This window comes from Lepus europaeus, chromosome 2 (assembly GCF_033115175.1).
Source record: "Lepus europaeus isolate LE1 chromosome 2, mLepTim1.pri, whole genome shotgun sequence".
Taxonomy (NCBI): Eukaryota; Metazoa; Chordata; class Mammalia; order Lagomorpha; family Leporidae; genus Lepus; species Lepus europaeus.
The window spans coordinates 167289187-167303618 of record NC_084828.1 but is presented as its reverse complement, the minus strand read 5'-3'; the positions used below and the strand labels follow the sequence as shown (position 1 = coordinate 167303618).

General features: G+C 47.7%; 1 protein-coding gene across 1 annotated transcript in view; it reads right to left on the bottom strand.

Annotated features, from left to right (window-relative positions):
* The window catches only part of TGFBR2 (transforming growth factor beta receptor 2), an 87704-nt gene that overhangs the window by 9411 nt on the left and 63861 nt on the right, over nt 1-14432 (bottom strand). Inside the window, exons 4-5 of the mRNA XM_062215668.1 lie at nt 9291-10090; nt 7653-7794 (exon numbers count right to left, since the gene is read on the bottom strand). Of these exons, the coding sequence (XP_062071652.1) occupies nt 7653-7794; nt 9291-10090 (942 nt within the window). The remainder of the gene's footprint in view (nt 1-7652; nt 7795-9290; nt 10091-14432) is intronic.

Sequence of the window (14432 nt, the reverse complement as noted above, 5' to 3'; positions counted from 1 at the left end):
CTTCCCTCCCTGTCTCCCCTGTCGCCGATGGAAGCCATCCACAAGCACCAGACCCTCAGAGCTTCTTGTAGGTTCTCCCAGGAAGAACAATGCCTGCCCCTCTCTTCCCAGTCCTGCGGTATTCGGAGGGAGGGCAGACTCCAGACCAGCAATGCCACTCCTTCTCCTCCGAAGGGGAGCATCTGGGACACAGCTGGCTTTGCATTGCAGCTCCAACTTGGCGGGACAGCAAAGCTGCTGACAGCTTTCCCAAAGCAGCACCCCCTGGGTTTCCATAGCCGTGTTCCAAACTGCGGGTCCTGGAGAGTCAGGAAAAGGAAGTGCTCCGACCCTCGTCCCAGCCTTCTCTCCAAGGCTCGCTTGCTTCCCCACTCCTTTGTGTTCTTGTTCTTTCCTCCCCTACTCCTTTGGGTTCCTTTGCTATTCTCGTCCTTACAAGACTACAGCCACCTGACAACACTCTAAGGAGCCATACTGGGAGTTGTGTTACTCCCAACTAAACTGTTAGGGCACACGGGTGTTTAGCTTAGTGGGTAAAGACACCAGTGAGGAAGTCCATGACCCACGATGAACCAGGGTTCAACTCCCAGCTCTGGTTCCTGATTCCAGCTTCCTACTACTGCAGCCTCTAGAAGGCACTGGTGATAGCTCAAGTAATTGGGCTCCTGCCACTCACATCGGGGGCCTGGATTGAGTCCCTGGATCCTGACTCTGGCCCCAGCTGTTGCAAGCATCTGGGGAGGGAACTAGCAAATGGGAGCTCTTTCTAGCTGCCTCTCAAATCAATCAATCAATAAATAAATACTGTTCTTAACAAAAGAAAGGCTACAATGAGAGTAAAACAATTGGAAATGTAAAAACATTTCTTGCTCAGCTGGCTGCTATGTGTCAGTTTCAAGTGACTCGACTCTGGGGGTTTGGAAGTGGGCTTGTTTGTGGGCCACTTCTGGCCGGCAGTGACGTGAAGATCGTGCCTGCTCTGTGTGCCAAAGGGGCCCTGAAAGCAACCGCTTCCATCCTCCACCCACACGCTCCACAAACACAAGCTGAACACCAAACACACCAAAGCCCGGACAGAGACTTCTTTGTGAAAGGGGGCCGGACTCCGTGTCTGTCCTCGCTGAATGATTTCACAACCTTTCTCCTCTACAGAACAGTACCACGCCAGGGATCCCCTTCTGACCTGTTCCCTCTTCAACCAACACTGCCGGACTTGCTTGCTTGGTTTTCCTTTTGTATGCTAATGGCTGAGCAAACCATCTGAAATAACACCCTCTCTCATTATCTATCTGTGATTCTCCTTTTTCTTTCTAACTCATCACATCCATTGCAGTCCACATCCGACAGTACACAGCCTATTTACTTCTTCTTAGTATCACCTCTGCCTGGGATTCCCTGACCCTGGGGAAACAGAGGGCTTTGCCTGCTCCACTGCTTCCATTCAGAACGTGAGCCACACAGCAGGCACACACCACGCGTTCCTTGAGTGAATGAATGAATGGATGCATCTTTGGAGATGTCGGGATTCAGAAGTTATCTCAGATTTTAAGGCGCTGATTCTGTGACATGCTACAGAAATGAGCAGCCTTGGGATTTTGTTAACAGAGGTTCTCCCAGAGGGGACAAGAATAGCAACTGATGGAGACATCTGCAAGTGAGGCCATCACTGATATGTCCCACATATGTGACTGTCTCCCCAGGCACTCCTAAAAAGGCTCTGGATAGGGGCCGGCATTGTGGAACGGTGGGTCAAGCGGCCACCCGCAACACCAGCATCCCATATGGGAAGCATGGGTTTGAATCCTGGCTGCTCTGACTCGGATCCATCACCTCCATCTCCCTGGTGATGTGCCTGGGAAAGCAGCAGAAGATGGCTCAAGTGCTTGGGCCTCTGCTACCAAAGTAGGAAACCTAGATGAAGTTCCAAGCTCTGGGCTTCAATCTGGCCAAGCCCTAGCTGTTGGCCTTTTTAGATAGATGGATGGATGCATGGATAGATAGATAGATAGATAGATAGATCTTTTTTAAAAGGCTCAGCATAGATAGGTAGATAGGTAGATAGATAGATAGATAGATAGATAGATAGATAGATAGATAGATCAATCTTTTTTAAAAGGCTTGGCATCACCAGCCAATAGGCAGAAAGTAGCTCTGACTGCTCCATCCATGATAACACTGCTAATCATAGTTACTGTTTATCAAATGCATTCTTTAATGGTCAGGCCAGCACTGTACCAAGGAGGTCAGAGCCTGTGGGCTATCGTCAGATAGCTTTGATTCTCGGCTCCACTGAAACCTCACTGGTCTCAACTGTGAAATGGGGCTAGTAATGGCACAAACTTCAAAGTGTTCTTGGTAGGTTAAATGCACTGATTCATCAACCAGCCCTCGTCCTTACATCTCTGTGCCTGTCTGCATCTGGATTAATCGTGCTTCCAATAGGAAGCCTTTCTTGCGTGACCACTCTCTTCCCGGGCCCAAACCCTCCCTTAAGCAATCTGTGGTGGAATTCTGTGCGGAATAAAGCTGTACTGGTTGGCTTCAGATGGGTGCTAGCCTCACTGCCCGTGAGGCTTCCCCAGTGCTGCAATCCCGGGAACCAGCATGAGCAGACCTGGAGGGGAGACCCAGAGCCAGTCACAGTGACAAGTGCAGCGAGTGGATGAGCCCACAGAAGCCAGCAAGGCTGGGCTTCGGCACCAACTTTAGCGCTTGGGCTCCAGCCGATCTACAGAAGGGGGTGTTAGAGAGCCAGGGGAGGGGGTCACATTGTCCTGTGAGATCCCCCCATGCTACTTCATTCACTCAGACATTCTGCTGCTGGGAATAAGCTGACGGAGTACTAGCTGACCTTGGGTGGAAAATGAACTATTGCTCCTCAATCCATCAAACTAAGAGAAGCATATTCCACATTTCCTGTTTAGAAATGAGACTGCCAGTGAAAAATGGTAATGCGTGTGTTTGTTTCAGGTTACCGAGAAGAAGCAAGGCTCAAGGCAAGCTACCTCTGACACCTCCCCCTTTTCCTTACGTCTTACGGTTGAACATCACTCAGAAGATAACATCATTATCTGATGTTTAATTTTTAGAAGAAAATATTTATTTTAAGGGCAGAAAAGCAGAGAGAGAAAGAGACAGACTCTCATATGAAGGTTCACTCCTCAAAAGCCTACAACAACTGGGGCTGGGCCAGGCCAAAGTCAAGGGCTCAGAACTCAATCCAGGTCTCCCCCGTGGGTGTCAGGGATCCCAGATACCACAGCCACCACGGCTGCCTCCCAGGTGCACAGCGGCAGGAAGCTGGAATCAGGAGCAGACCTGGGACTTGAACCCAGGCACTCAGATGTAGGGGATTCGGGCATCTCAAGCTGCACCTCAGCTGCTGCGCCCAAGTCCCATTGTTATTTTATTTCTAGGTAAGAAATCTAGCTGCACATGTCAACTTATAACCACGATCAAAGGAGAAACAAATAGGTGTCTGTTTCCAATAAACTACAAGCTGCCTGAGGTCTAGACCATCACTCACAGGGTTTCTACAGCGGCCCGCGAATGGACAACACATAGAGCAAAGTGGCTGTCTTGGGCTTTCTGGACGCACCATTGGAAAGAAAACTGCCACGGAGTCGAGCCTAAAAGACCTTGTCTTTACGGTTCTTACGACATGCCCAAGAGATGCCGACAAAAGCGTTCTGTAAAGAGCAGAGGTGGCGATCGGCACAGGGGCTTCCTACGTGTGTTCCTGCACTTCATCAAGTGCTGGGCTGTGCAGCAGGACGCGAGCGAGGGCGGATAAATAATCCTGTCTTGTGCAGCGGAGATGGGAGAAACAGGGCTGTGGGCTTGAGATCAAACAAAAGAAACAAACTGGGATGGCCTCTTTCCGGTCCCCACCTCCTCCCTGAAGCCTCCTGTTCTCCAAAAGGAATAGAAAGGTTTTCTGAGAATGGCTGAACCGTCCCGCTCCTGTTCCTTCCGTAGGAAAACTTGTTTATCCTGCCTCTGTTTTTAGACCTCGGAAAAGTGGATGAGGCCGCTTCTTCCCCGTTAGCCTCAATTCTTCCCCAGTCAGCAAATATCAACAGGAAAGGGCTTCCGTCCCTGATAACAGTGGCATCAGGGAGCTCACGCTGGGCCTTAATAAGCCGGGGGCACTGCAGAGAGGGGAGGCAGAGACGCCATCTCCAGCTCATGTTTGCAGAGTAACGAGTGCGAAAGGATCGGAAGAGACATTGAGATCTGGGGACATTTATTCCGACAGGGACCGCGGCACTGTCTCCGACACAACTCGTACCATTCTGAAGATTCATTTTAGAACTGTCAAAGCTTCCAGGCAGAAAATTATCCTCAGTGGCTGAAACTTGGTTAAACAAATTTCACTGTGTGAGGGAAAACAAAGTTACTTTTGGAAGTCTTGTGGGGGACGAAATCTCAGGCAGGAAACCAGAAAATGACAGCGTCAGGCAGATGGAAGAGCCGTTTGCAAAGAAGGGGCCCAGGAATACACAGGGTGGTTCAGCAAGGTACAGGATGGGAGGCGACCCAGCCCCGCCCTACACAGCGGCTAAATATGTTCAGACAGGCAGGGACAATCAAAGCCCATCACCGGTGCCAACCAAGTCCATTTGGCCAAAATGTTGGGAGTGTGGCCCAGTGACCAAACCTACGGCAATCTGAGCAACACAACAAATAATGGCAATATTGGAAACCGATCAGATAGAATAAACAGCTTCGGTGGGCATTTGGTGCAATGATGAAGACACTGCTTGAGATGCCCAGCGCCCACAGCGGACAGCCTGGACTTGAGTCCCAGCTCCACTGCCACTTCCAGCTTCCTGCTAACTCACACCCGTGGAAGCAGCAGATGGTGGCTCTGGTACTTGGGACCTCGCTGCCCATGTGGGAGACCCACACTGAGTTCCCATCTCCTGGCTTCTGCCTGGCCCAGCCCCAGCTGATCTAAACAGCCCCAGCTGTTTGGAGAATGAACCAACAGATGCGAGGTCTCTGTCTGCCTGTCTATCTCCTTCTCCCTGCCTTTCAAATACATCAAATTAACTAACTAAAAACCACGGAGTCACAATTCTATCCTGACAAAAACACATAATTAATGAATAAATAACAACAGGTGGTGAGAGAAAGGACTGAGCTCCCTTAGAATAGAATAAATATAGAAGGAATTCAAAAAATAAAAAGTCTCCATCATGCAAACGTTACAGTAATAACCGCTGTAGGCTAGTACTACTGATGGACCCTCAAGTTAGCGGGTGAAGTTATGAAAAGGTCTAGCAGGTCAAAGTGTCCTCCCACAAGGTATGTATTAATTACACTTGGAAAAACAGTGTCTCTGCAGGAGAGAGACCTGGCAGACACAATCTTAATGAAATCACCGAATTTAGCATCACCATCATCGGGGCTCCCTAATCGGAGGCACTGAGGGCACCACTCATTTCTGTGATGTGTGAAACACGTGATCTCAATCTAATCACCAGGAAAGTCTCAGAGAAGCCCGAGCTGAGAGACGCTCTATAAAACAACTGGTCTAAACTCCTCACGGGCAACAAGTCTGTGTAAGAGGCCAGGCTGAGGTGCTATCACACGGAGATAATGGCACAGGCAGGGTGGGGTTCTGGGATGCAGAACAAAAGGATGTGGAAGTTCAAAAACTGTCTAGCGACTGGTGAAGAGCATTGCACACGTAAGGCTCACCTAGTTTTGATAGCTGTACCACAGTTTAGGATAGATGCTAACACTAAAGCCACATTTAGAATGCCAGTCTCTGTGTCTCCTTCCATGAAGCTCTGTGCCATTACTTTTCTCTTGACACATCTCTCCACAGATAATTTAATATCTAGCAAGAGGTGATCACGAATAGTAGGTATAAGAGTGATTCCTACTTCAGCAAATGAATATTCCAATGAGCATCTGACTTTTTTTTTCTTTTTGAAGTTTTCCAGAATTACAGAGCCTAGGGGAAATATTTGACTCAAAATTTACTTTTACTGACATGACTTCCTTTTTGCAGGCAAAACAAGCAGAATAGTTGACATGCTTGTGTAGGTACTGGAAGATCTGGTGCAGAGAGGACACTGAGGGAAGCTAAGGCAAGCTGGGTTGAGTACAAGAACTCTTCAAGTAGTGTATAGAAAAATGTGTGCTATGGAAATACCATTCAGGCATTTCTAAAAAATTTCGCACCAAAATGAACATCTTTTAATTTCAGTTTTCCATGAACTTTTTGGAAATATCTTGGTACATGGAAACTCTGTGCTGTTTTTGCAACAATTCTGTAAGCCTACAATTATTACAGAACCAAAAGCCAAGTCGAATTGGGTGAATAACAGTCCTTATGTACATATACCACATTTTTCTTTAACCAGTGGACACCTAGGTTGATCCCCCACCTAGCTATTGTGAATACTGTTCACTGAAATAAACTTGACACCAAAAGACAAATAATACATATTCTCATTTGTATGCAGAAGTTAAAAAATATAATTGATCTGAACTCAGAACTGTTAAAACCATAGGCTGAAAAGTGGATGGAGTGAGGAGGGCTTGAGGGACACAGTCAGAAGTAACACATTCTAGTGCATTATCAACAACTAGGAAAAAGGAGCTGCTGGTCTCTAAATTCAAAGATAAGGAAATGGAAAGGCAGGTTGCCTGGTTGGATTGGTTTACACTGTGTATATGTGTTGAAACTGCATTGTGGCCTGTGAATATGACCAAGTATTATATGCTAAGTGGAAATGGTTAAAAATAATTCAAAGTTCAGGCAGAATCAAGGTGAGCTTGGCTTCCCCAGGCAGTCAGCCCAGACAGTGCTTGGCCATTCTTCTGCAGATCGGGGTGGGTAATCCCACACTGTCCTTGAACCTACACCCCGGATGTCGCCCATCCATGGCTATATGTTCACGGCCAGCAGCAGTAATAGCTTCTGACAGGGAAAAGGACTCGAAGGGCAGTTTGCAGAGAAAACACACAGGAGAGAATCTGGAGGAGTCATGACTGTGTTTAGGGAGCAACATCTGTAAAGGTGACAGGGAGAAAAGGTGGCTGAACTTGGGGGTAACAGCCAGCCTGCCCGATCACTGGGATTAAAAGAAAAGAAAGGAAAAGTCAGTCTACTATTCAGTCTTGGAGTATTATCCATTATCCTTTGAGTGGCATCCCTCAATGTCCTCTCTGTACCAGATCTTCCAGTACCTACACAAGCATGTCAAACCATTCTGCTTGTTTTACCTGCAAAAAGGAAGTCATGTCAGTAAAAGTAAATTTTGAGTCAAATCTTTTCCCCTAGGCTCTGTAATTCTGGAAAACTTCAAAAAGAAAAAAAAATCAGATACTCATTGGAATATTCATTTGCTAAAGTAGGAATCACTCTTATAAAGTAGGAATCACTCTATTTGTGATCACCTCTTGCTAGATATTAAATTATCTGTGGAGAGATGTGTCAAGAGAAAAGTAATGGCACAGAGCTTCATGGAAGAGACACAGAGACTGGCATTCTAAACGTGGCTTCTGATTTCAGAAACTGGCCATCTGGCATAATTCTAGTTAGTTCTGGAACGGCTGAATTCCTCTGCAACCCTTGGAATCATGCTGAAGCAAAGCAGGGCCACCACTGCACCATGACGGTGGCCCGTACGTACCCCCCACCGCATTGCAGCGGGACGTCATTTCCCAGAGCACCAGCGCCATGGAGTAGACGTCGGTCTGCTTGAAGGACTCCACGTTCTCCAGATTCATCCTGGATTCCAGGACTTCCGGTGCCATGTATCTGGCAGTCCCCACCTACAACAAAGACAGACATTGAGGCCATGGATCTGCAGCTGCATCTTAACTGTCACCATAGAGCTGACACTTGGTCCTGAACATGCAGGTGATCTTTACAGAAATCACCATGCTGTTTCGAATCATGAGACCTACACAAAAAGCATACAGCACACATGGTTATTTTTAAATATAGACATTCTCTCCTTGAAAACCCCTTAAAGCTATAAACAAAGCATGGCAAAGTAAGGAAGTGCCAACCCTCAGAGCCGCCTTATCTAGTCATCGCATTATTCAGTAACATCCTCGCTGATAACCTGGAAGACAACTGTGATATTTTAGATGTTTATTTTTACTTTTCCAAATTAAATATTTTTTTATCCTCTGGAAACTCCAAGACGTAGAGTAAACGCTGGTAACTGCTACCAGTTTTGATCAGTTAAGGATTGTGTACTAATCTTTGCCTCACAGCACATACCAGCATGCCAAAGATGCAGTATTATTTCATAAAATCTCTACTAAATTAAAGTGCATGAAAGTATTCCCACAGTTAAAAAAAAATCTGGGTCATCGTATAGTTCGGAGAGGTGTGCCATGTAGTTTTCAGTCTATGGGCTGCCTCATCACCACAGGTGACAATAAACAAATACAGAATGCAGAGGAAAATGGAAAAAATATTTCTAGGTAATTGAAATGTTTGACATCCATGGACAATTTAACAATAAAGCCCCATCTTTCCAGGGCTCTCAGGAAGGTTAAGCGAGTTGATCTGACCCCCCCCCCCCCCCCGAGGAACGTTTCTTATTGGCATGTATTAGAAGACATTTTTCTTTTTACTAGGTCATTGCATGAGTCATAACCCTGGCACATGAATCCATCCATGTCTGAACATGTTTACCCCAACATTGCATGTGCTGCCATGGATACAGAGGGCTGAGTGAGGAGCACCTCCTGGCACCTGGCTCCAGGAGACAGCAGTGTCCTTGCTGGGCGCCCCCGTGTGAACACAGGGCCCAGCAGCGCGGCAGAAGTCTTGGAAATGCTTAAAGCTTCCAACAGCTTGTTAGTCAAACATCTCTAAGAGTGCCTCGAAAGTGGGGTTGTCACTCACTCAGCCGTCACTGCTGAAGGCACTGTGCTAGACGTCTTAGGAAACCACACGGACCCAGACTTGGGCTTCAGAGAGATGGTCTTCAACAATGGTGAAGAGGGACATCAATGTATCGGTTGATAGAGTAAAAAGGACCCAATACGACCCTAAGAGAAAGTGCTAACAGTACCTGAACCAAAAAAACCAGCCATTTGCAAATGGAAAAGAACCAAGAATGGGCTCAAGGAGAATGATCTGAGTTGGAAACAACTGAAAACAGGAGGATCAATGTTATCCATCAGCAAAGACAGGCAGGCAGGAGACAGCGGGCCCAATCTACAGCTGGATTCTGTAGACAAGTGTCCAGACAAGAAGCGTGAGATATGGATCAAGGGGAAGAATGAGGCAGGCACCAGCTCTCACTCACCTGCCCACTGTTAGCCAGGTCATCCACAGACAGTGTAGGGTCCAGACGCAGGGACAGCCCAAAGTCACACAGGCAGCAGGTCAGGTCGTTCTTCACCAGGATATTGGAGCTCTTGAGGTCCCTATGCACGATGGGCATCTTGGGCCTCCCACAGGGGGTGTGGTCACTGTGGAGGTGGGCAATGCCCCGAGCCAGGGAGCTGCCCAGTTTGCGCAGGTCCTCCCAGCTGATGACGTGGCGCGTGAGATACTCCTGCAGGTTGCCCTTGGCATGGAAGGCGGTGATCAGCCAGTACTGCTTCCCGAGCTCTGTCTTGCGCTCCTCGGCCGTCAGGAACTGCAGGATGTTCTCGTGTTTCAGGTTGATGTCCGAGAAGATGTCTTTCTCCGTCTTCCAAGAGGCGTACTCCTCGTAGGGGAACATCTTGACGGCCACGGTCTCGAACTGCTCGGACGTGTTCTGCCTCAGCTTGGCCTTGTAGACCTCGGCGAATCGACCTTTGCCCACCAGGGTGTCCAGCTCAATGGGCAGCAGCTCCGTGTTGTGGTTGATGTTGTTGGCGCACGTGGAGCTGATGTCGGAGCGGTCGTCTTCCAGAATGATGGCACAGTGCTCGCTGAACTCCATGAGCTTCCGCGGCTTGCTGGTCTCCCAGGAGGGGCTCAGCTTCTGCTGCCGGTGGACACGGTAGCAGTAGAAGGTGACGATGACAGCGATGGCAATGCCCAGCGGTGGCAGGAGGCTGACGCCGGTCACTTGGAATATGACTAGCAACAGATCGGGACTGCTGTTGGTGTATTCTGATAAGGGAAACAAGACAAGGGAGAGAAGGAGTTGGCTTCAGTAGGTACCCGGTGTTACACACTGTCAGGAGCGAGTCCCTGCCTCAAACACGTACGGATCTTGGCATGTGCATAGTCCCTGAGGATACTGCAGCCTGCGTTTTTATTCCAGGGATGCTAGTGTACACTTGTCTAGTTTCCCTTGCCTCTGGCCATCTATTCAGATCGCCTACTGTTTCTCTAAACTTCAGCTTACATGTCACTCTCCCTAAGGGAAGTCAGGGAAAACTTGGAAAAAACATCAGATTTTACACATCCTCACATCACCCCATGTAGCAGTAACAATATAGAATTTCCTAAGTACTAATTGATTACGACTTAAAACCAGGACTCCATTTACCTGCTCTGTGTCTATCTTTCTCTCCACTACCCACCCCAGCAGCCTGCTCACTTGCAGGCACCGAGTCTTTCTGATTACTCTGTTCAGCACACAGCAGCTCCTCAGTACTGCTGATAAAGGATTTACCGAGCAGTAGATAACTAAGCTCAAGGCATTGCAGGAGTGCTGGTAACACAGATAGAATGACACAGCTCCTACCTCCAGAAAGCACGCATACACAGTATCTTAAAAGCAGAGACTGGGGTTAGCATTGTGGCATAACTGGTTAAGCCACTGCCTGTAACAACAGCACCCCCTACAGGCACCAGTTCAAGTCCTGGCTGCCCCACTTCCCATCCAGCTCCCTGTTAACATGCCTGGGAAAGCAGTGGAACATGGCCCAAGTGCTTGGGCTCCTGCACCTAGATAAAGCTCCTGACTGGTAGACCTAGATAAAGCTCCTGACTCCTGGCTTCAGCTTGGCCCAGCCCAGGGTGTTGTGGCCACATGGGGAGTGAAACAACTGATGGAAGATCTCTCTCTCTCTCTCTCTGATTTGCAAATAAATAAATAAAACTATATAATTCAGGGCCAGCATTGCGGCACAGGGGGTAAAGCCACTGCCAAATGAGCACCGGTTCCAGCCTCAGCTCCTCCAATTCCAATCCAGCTCCCTGCTAATGTGCCTGGGAAAGCAGAAGTCTTTGGGCCCCAGCACCCATGTGGGAGACCTGGAAGAAGCTCCTGGCTCCTGGCTTCGACCTGGCACAGACTTGGTCATTGTAGCCATTTGGGGAGTGAACCAGAGGATGGAAGATCTGCTCCTGCCTTGGTAACTCTGCTTTTCAATATATAAAATAAATTTTTCAAACACAGAAAAACAAAGAGACTTCCAAAGTTCCGCCATAATCTGTTCTTTTCCAAGCTCCCGTTTGGAAGCCTGCTCTGCTCTGATCAGGGTATCCTGAAATACCAGCACTGGGGTTGTGTATGGTGTGGAGAGGACTCAGGAAGGGGTGTCTTTGGAAGTAGGCTACCTTATTTCCACCCAATATTCCTCTTTCCAATGCGTATGCAATCTGTATTTTAATACAAAAAGAACATTTAATAGCAACAATGGAAATGTTGCTACAGAAGTGAGAGAAGTTAAACATAGCATACAGGGATTTTCTGACTCAGAACACTCACTTGTTCTGTGAGTTGATGCAGAAAAGTCTTTATTGTTTTAAAGATTTATTAATTTATTTGTCTATCAGAGTTACAATGAGAGTGAGAGAGAGCGAGAGCGAGAGAGAGAGAGAGGTCTTCCATCTGCTGACTCATTCCCCAAATGGAAGCAATGGCCAGAGCCAGGAGCCAGGAGCTTCTCCCAGGTCTCCCATGTTGGGTGCAGGAACTCAAGCACTTAGGTCATCCTCCACTGCTTTCCCAGGAAAGAGAGCTGGATTGGAAGTGGAGCAGCTGGGACACAAACCAACACCCATTTGGAATGCTGGTGCTGCAGGAAGAGGCTTAACTTGCTATGCCACAATGTTTAACATCAGCTATCTGACTGCAATGTCTTGGTCATTCCACTTTGGTTCATGTGCTAGCTTTGATTGGCTTGGGTTAAACAAATTTCCTCTTTGGAAGAAGGACATAGAAACATTCAGTGGACAGGAGACAATGAAAGGCAGTTACACTTCAATGAGAGCTTTGCTGGGCTGTTTCCACTGAGAAAGAATGCCAGACTTCTATTACTTTATGTGTCAACCCTCTGTCCTTGATGGTAGTCATTAAAAGCAGGCTTCCTACTCAGAAGCCAGATTCATGCATTAAATGTATCTCTGAGTGTCTACCATGGGCATGGCCCTGCCCTCAAAGAGTACCCAGGAGAGGAGTTGGGGAATGCATACAAATGGTTAGCATTACAAGGATCCTTCAGGCAGTGCATGGCAAATGGAATGAAAACATGAGTTTGGGGCCAGCATAGTGGCACAGTGGGTTAAATTACCTCTTGTATTTGCTAGCATCCCTTATTGGAGCACCAGCTCAGGTCTCAGCTGGTCTGCTTAGGATCCAACTTCTTCCCTATGCACATGGGAAGACAGTGGAGGACGGCCCAAGTACTTGGCTCCTTAACACCCATGTGAGAGACCTGGATGGAGTTCCTGGATCCTGATTTCAGTCTGGCCCAGCCCTGGATTTTTTAAAAAGGTTTATTTATTTATTATTTATTTGAAAGTCAGAGTTACAGAGACAGAAGGAGAGGCAGAGGGCGGGGGGGGGGGGGAGATATCTTCCATCTGCTGGTTCACTCCCCAAATGGCCGCAATGGCCAGAGCTGTGCCAATCCAAAGTCAGTAGCCAGGAGCTTATTCCGGGTCTCCCATGTGGGTGCATGGGCCCGAGGACCTGGGCCACCGCTTTCCCAGGCCATGGCAGAGAGCTGGATTGGAAGAGGAGCAGCCGGGATTTGAACTGGCCCCCATATGGGATGCTGGCACTGCAGGCTGGGGCTTTAATCCACTGTGCCACAACGCCAGCCCCAGTAGCCCTGAATTTTGAAATCAATTTACTGAGAAGTGAACCAGCAGATGGAAGAGCCTCTCTCTCTCACTCTCTATTTCTGTCTCTACCTCTTTAAATAAATAAATAAATAAATAAATAAAATTTTCCTTTCAAGTAAATAAATAATTTTAAAGATTAAGTTTATTCTGGTGCAAAACAATTGAGGTCAATGCATTTTGTTCATAATAAGCATTTTCATTAACGTTTTGGATATTCCTGATATGCATGTATTTTCAATTTTTTGACCAAAATATACTTACCTTTTAATCCCACTTTCCATGAACTTTTGGACATCCCCTTGGTATGTGGAAATCTGGGGTGGGAGCTAACGGTGTGAAGCAGTCATGTTGGTGGAGTGTGGACAAGCCTAGCAGAACACAGAAGGCACGGGGCAAGGGCTGCCTTTGTGGTGGTCTCTGAGGAGGGCAAAGTCAATGATGGGTGAAGGAGTTTAGGAGAAAGAATATTGGATCTACCTGAGGGGAACAATTCTCGCAGCATTGTTCTGCCCTGGGGAATAGACAGGAAAGGTAGGGTAGGTGGCATGGGAAGAGATTCAAGTCAGAGACAGGATTGGAATTATTCAGTTGGCAACTTCCACCTTCAGTGGGTATTGGAGCCAAAAGGAAAGGGAGTGAGAATGTTGTCCCGGTGGAGTAGGGATTCTCATCATCTTCCAAAGGGGCCTTGTCAGCTACATGGGTTTGACACCACCAAACAAGCACAGTGAGAAAGACAGCTAGCACCTCTCCCTGTGGAATGTTCGAGAGGATTTACCACCTGTGCTTAGGGCAAGTGTAAGTGGAAATGCTGACTTCCACTGACTACATATTCTGGATTAAAATCTGAAGTCCCAAGTCTACTCGATGCCACTGAGACTTGAGAAGTGATCACAAAACTTCTAAACCTTAGCAACCCTGGGACAAACATCATCTTTATGGACATGATTCATTAATATTTTTTAAAACAATAGGAAAAGGGGTAGAATTGGGTGAGTAACCCTTGAGAGCACAAAATCTTACACTGTGAGGCTTAGATTAGAATAAGACAGGCAGGTCTGGAGGCAGAAGTGTCCGTGGGACAAGGCAATCCCAGAAGGGGGCATTTTTGCCTACTTGTTAGGATGCCAGTTGGAGTGCCTGTTAGAACTTACTAGGCCACGGGAGGCCTGCAGCCCATCATGCCACTGGGCGTGGACAGAGAACTAAAGATGAGTTGAATGTTCACCGCTGGGGAAAGCCCCGCACCTGGGACATTCCAAACGAAGACAATGCCCGGTAAACTCCACCAAGGAGCCTTTTGCATGCCACCCACCCACTTTATCTGCACTTCCCCCAACAAGCAGCTTAGGGAGGAACTCTGCCAGCTGCTCACACAGAACTGAGTTTGGCTTCAAACCCCCTGCCCTCTGTCTGGGCAGGCTCAGCTTCC